This window comes from Trachymyrmex cornetzi, unplaced genomic scaffold (genome assembly GCF_001594075.2).
Source record: "Trachymyrmex cornetzi isolate Tcor2-1 unplaced genomic scaffold, Tcor1.1 scaffold1223, whole genome shotgun sequence".
Classification (NCBI taxonomy): Eukaryota; Metazoa; Arthropoda; class Insecta; order Hymenoptera; family Formicidae; genus Trachymyrmex; species Trachymyrmex cornetzi.
The window spans coordinates 63,291-68,299 of NW_017295788.1; the positions used below are offsets into that span (position 1 = coordinate 63,291).

The 5,009-nt window shown below is 28.1% G+C and overlaps 1 protein-coding gene across 2 annotated transcripts; it reads right to left on the bottom strand.

Moving 5' to 3' along the window:
* Window positions 1-811: 811 nt before the first annotated feature.
* On the bottom strand, window positions 812-4,867 carry LOC108769742 (nacrein-like protein C1). Of its 2 annotated transcripts, none has more exons than XM_018520918.1 (4): window positions 4,685-4,867; window positions 1,604-1,873; window positions 1,103-1,201; window positions 812-979 (listed from the first exon to the last, which is right to left on the bottom strand). In XM_018520918.1, the coding sequence occupies exons 1-3, from the start codon at window positions 4,739-4,741 to the stop codon at window positions 1,127-1,129; spliced, it is 402 nt and encodes a 133-aa protein (XP_018376420.1). In that variant the 5' UTR covers window positions 4,742-4,867; the 3' UTR covers window positions 812-979; window positions 1,103-1,126. The 2 variants fall into 2 exon arrangements, with proteins under 2 accessions (XP_018376420.1, XP_018376409.1); XM_018520907.1 differs by having other exon boundaries at window positions 813-979; window positions 4,682-4,867.
* Between the last annotated feature and the right edge of the window lie 142 nt (window positions 4,868-5,009).

The following is a 5,009-nucleotide window of genomic DNA, read 5'->3' on the forward strand; positions in this document are numbered from 1 at the left end:
CAAAAATAAAAAACATGTTTTTGTCCCTATTAGTGAGTCCTCCAAGCGACGATGGTCCTATTAATGTGCCCCCAATTTGTGTGCCTATCTATATTTGATTCATTTTAACGTATAGTTACTAAAACAGGTAATAAATTAAGCTAATTGTTTAGGTTAATATTACATAAATCATTATTTCAATTATATTTATTTCAATGTACACTTATAACACAACGTTTTCAACTCCAATACAGGGCACATTAATAGGGACAAGCTTAAAATCTTGCAGTACGTATTATTGGATTCACATAAATTCCTCATATCTTTTGAAAAACATTTAAAGTACTTTAATAGTCAAAAAATAAAATTTTATCTTCGGTATCGTATGCATTAACAATTTAACTTAACAAGAAAAAATATTTTTTCTTATTTATTCGTGCTAGTTTTCTTTACGACTTATCGAAATACAAAAGCACACTAATAGGGACGGGCTAATACACAGTAATTGGGACAGTTATCCTATCAATGGAAAAAGGACTCTAATTTAATAACAACGTAGTCATTATTAGTTATAATATTAATGCACATATTTTATGTCGTCTTTATAATGTATTAAAGAATAAAGCTCACGAATGTATTTGTTAAAACCGAGCGATTACATTTTAAAATTAATAATAATTGCAGTTTGTATATATAATATTTTGTGCTTTTTTTAAATTATTTATTTTATGATACTCTCCCCTTATTTACAAACAATTTATGGAATATTTGAGAAAAAATTCACAGCATAATCCAGTTGCCCAATAAATTATTTATTTATTAGAAGTGCAAAACATATGCAATACTTGTTGTTGACTTTAAAATTAAACGTGTTTAAAAGAGATACAGTGCATTCGAGTTAAATATAATAATAATAATAATAAGTATATTATTCGATAAATAATATTCGATATATTTCATAAGAGTGTCTTTACGATGTCGATAATAGGAGGTATCCTTTCTGTAAAAAATAAACTCATCTATATACGAAATTCTGAAAATTATTAAATTATTGCTAGAGATCTTTCATAATGCAACATTTAACATTCAAAGATCATAACTTACTTAAAGATTCATAACTTACATGGTGTGTATTTAATTTTTTCTTTCATTTAAACTTCAGGCAAAGACCACCTAGACCTAGACTACATAGTAATGGTCCCAGTAAACTGCACACAAGTTGCTGTAACATTTAAAGAAGTCTTTTGTACATAAAAACAGTAATAATAAATAGTTTTTATTTAATTTTATTAGTATATATTCTATTATAAGCATATATTGACATAAATTAGACAATCTTATTTATTTACATATTTTCATAATGTTCAAAATATTAATTTTAATAAATGATAGATATAATTTCATAATTATTAAGATTGTTTAAAATTCTAAAATTTTATTATGTTATAAACCTTTATTAATAGATCAGTCATGGATTAGCTTAAATATAATTAATTTTTGCCGTATAAACTGATCAATAATAACGTTTTCATTAATATATATTTTTCTATCTCTTTTTAGAATACTTGCATTTTAATAATAAATATAATCTCTTCTTGTGTAATTTATTTTTACATAATCTTACCAAAACATGTTCTATTAATCCTAAACCACCATGACCGCCATTATCACCATGATCGCCGTTATCGCCGTTATCACCGTTATTACCGTTGTCACCGTTATCACCATTATCACCGTTATCACCATTGTGTCCACCATCATGTCCACCATCGTGTCCACCATCGTGTCCACCACCATGTTCACCAGAGTGTTCGTCATCATCTTCATCAGAGTGTTCACCAGAGTGTTCAGGAGGATGCTTTGGATGAGATGGTTCTTTCGCTCGATCAGGAGTCTAATTAAAAAGAAAAAAAAGAGTAGAAGACTGAACAAAAGAAAGTTAATTAATAGTTAATTTAGTTGACAATTTCTAGCACAAAATTTATCAAATTTGTTAAATAAATAATAAACTCTCTAATAAATAAGCTCTGATCTAACATTTTTGTCTAATCTGTAAATCAAAGTAATCCTAAAGTGTGAAGCCCGAACTACGACAAGATCGCTGTTTTACTGATGACATCGACATATTTTTATATACTATTACATCAATGTCCCACGCACACATATATATAAATTTTCGTATAATAGCGTTTTAATCAGAAGGCCAAGTTTAATTCAAAGAATTCCACGTTAATTGTTTGTTCATATGAACTACTAATTAGTGGATTTCGTAAGTGCAGATAGTAAAGTTTTTATATTAAGCAAATGTTACAATACTGACAACTTCATTAATAACCATATAACCATATTGAACTAAGAAACCGTAAAGAAGATCTCAACTTAAATAATTTTTTTCGTTCGCAACTTAAACTATAGAGACACGTATTAATGTGTTTACTTTAATCCTGGAAATTAAAGAATTTTCGAATTTGTGAAAGAAGGAAAAAATATTTGTTATATAAAAATTATTGTGATTAATTGATAAAACAGACGATTTTAGGATCCCTTTAAGTGGCATCTACAATGGCATCTACAATGGATTTTTAGGCGTAAATCTTAAGTTTTAAGCCCTAAACCATAAGAAATTGACCAATCACGATCAAATATGAGGAAAATAATCGGCTATGATTGGCAATTTCTTGCGGCTTAGGGCTTAAGTTTAAGTTTTACGTAATGTATCTTAAAAGTATCTTAAAATCCCATTGTAGACGCCGCTTTAAACATTCCTAAAATATCTTCTACTATCTTAGTGTTATATTTTTTACTGTAATTATAAGTTCCCAATTTATTATTGTAATTATTCAACATTTTTTACAAAGTCAAATGTTTTTTTAGAACGTTATTTAGAATATAATATATCAGAATTGGGGCAACGTTACCTCATAAAAATGAAATCGTTACTGTTACCGTTTTTTTTTCTTAAAAAGTAACTTGTTACTCGCTATTGATTTGCAAAAGTAACTCGTTACCGTTACTGTCAGTCACGAGTCGTTACTTTTTTTTCTTGATGCTAATAAAATATAGCATTTCTCATTGACAAAACGCAGTGCACATTAAAGCAATTGTATTCTGCTCTAATTTGAATATAAAAATGAGATATCTCAATTGATAAAATGCCTAAATTATATTTTATTAAATTGTATAACAAAATGTATTGAGGTTTTCGCGGTTTAACTCGTTTCTGTATTTTTATTAAACATACATCTTTATATCGATTTATGTACAATGGTTTTAAAGAGCGCACTAGTTCTATCAGTGAGAAATCAGAATTCTATCTTTTAGTAGAGTAAACCTCAAAAACTGATAAATATATATATATATATATGTATATATATATTTATCAATATTTGAGCTTTACTCCTCTACTAAAAGATAGAATTCTGATTTCTCTTCATAATATTTCCCGCAAAAATCTGTATATGATAGCGTTTTTATATATATGTATAATACAGTCTAGTTACGACTAAAACTTCTATGTGGCTAGAAATAAAGTAACGATAAAAGTAACTAGTGATATCGTTACCAAAAATGTAACCGCATTACAATGAATGTTACTCAAAAGAAAATGTAATGTCGTTATCAATTCGTTATCGAAAAAAGTAACTTGTAATGATAACGATGTTACAAGTAACGCGTTACTTGCCAATCCTGTATTTTACTATACATATTATGTTGTATTATAAATTTTATTCAGAAGAATTTGATTTTTGATAGTGTAAAATGAATTGATATACGTATTATATCCTAAAGATATATCCTCCAAATAAATAAGAATAATAATTCTGCTAAAATATTTATTTTCTTATTATTTATTGAAGCTTTTATATTTATAGACGATTTTTACATTTACTGACATTATTTTCTTTTGACAAGTTGATTGGTACAATGTAATAATGAAAACTATTTATAATAGGGGTAGTCGAATAAAACGTAGCGAATGAAAAATTCAGATATTAAATTATTAACTATAATATGTTAATAAACACCGTAGTTGTGAATGGCATTTTTTTCTTTGTAAAATTAGAAAACGGATGTCCCGTTCATAAAATTTTTTAGGCTGAGATCAATTCTACTCACAAATCGTTACCTACACTGCTGCCTACATCCGATGAAAATTTTCAGTCTTCCAAATTCTTCTTAAGTATCTCCGATTCTGTAATTCTTAACGATAGTTTGTTATGGTCATGTTGATGCGCAGCTATTTTACCATGTATAATATCTGCATAACGACAATATAATAATGATACCGACAATATCGTTAAAAGTTACAGAATCAGGGTACAGTTAAATTTCTAAAGAAGTGGAAATCGCATAGCGACACAGTTCCGATGGGAAATAGTGGAGCATCCTGTCTACAGCCCTTTGTCGCCGTGCGATTTGTACATCTTTCAACATTTGAAGAAGAATTTGAAAGGTAAGAAATTTTCCTCAGACACAGCAGTGTAGGAGATTGTTTGCGAGTGTGTTCGGTCTTCGTCCAAGAAATTATAAATAGAGCATCCCTCGTCTGGGTTTACAAGGAAAGAAGTGTCTTATTAGACATGATGACTATTAACTTATTTTCATTGACGGTTCAATTAAATGCTTCTAAAAATAAAATTCTTTCGAAATTATTATGTATTAACCAGTGGTATACTCTTACGATATATTAATGTATACATACAGCTTTTGCATAAACGATTCCAACAAGGGCCAACATTAAAAGTACGTAAACAGCCTTCATGGTCACAGTACGTCAAACGCAACGTATTTTATACTTATAGTTTAAAACTGCTAAGTTTTTCTCTGTTAAGTGATGTTTCTGCACTTCGAGCAGAACCAATTGGCGATTGAAATATTTTTTTGTAAATTTGACTTATAAACTCCCTTATAAAGGAATACTATTTCTTATCATTCTTTAAAATAGTGCGAAAATTATAGCATGAAATTACTGATATTATACTTTTAAAAGCGATTATCTTTGTTATCGCGAATAAATGTTAAGTATTAAC

Bases quoted from the DNA above. Each gene is read 5' to 3' on its own strand.
- LOC108769742 (XM_018520907.1), bottom strand. From the start codon at position 4,741: ATGAAGGCTGTTTACGTACTTTTAATGTTGGCCCTTGTTGGAATCGTT. The intron at 1,874-4,681 runs GTATGTATACAT...CTTTTTAATTAG, and splicing joins GAATCGTTTATGCAAAAGCT to ACTCCTGATCGAGCGAAAGA. The intron at 1,202-1,603 runs GTAAGATTATGT...TAAATGTTACAG, and splicing joins GATTAATAGAACATGTTTTG to CAACTTGTGTGCAGTTTACT.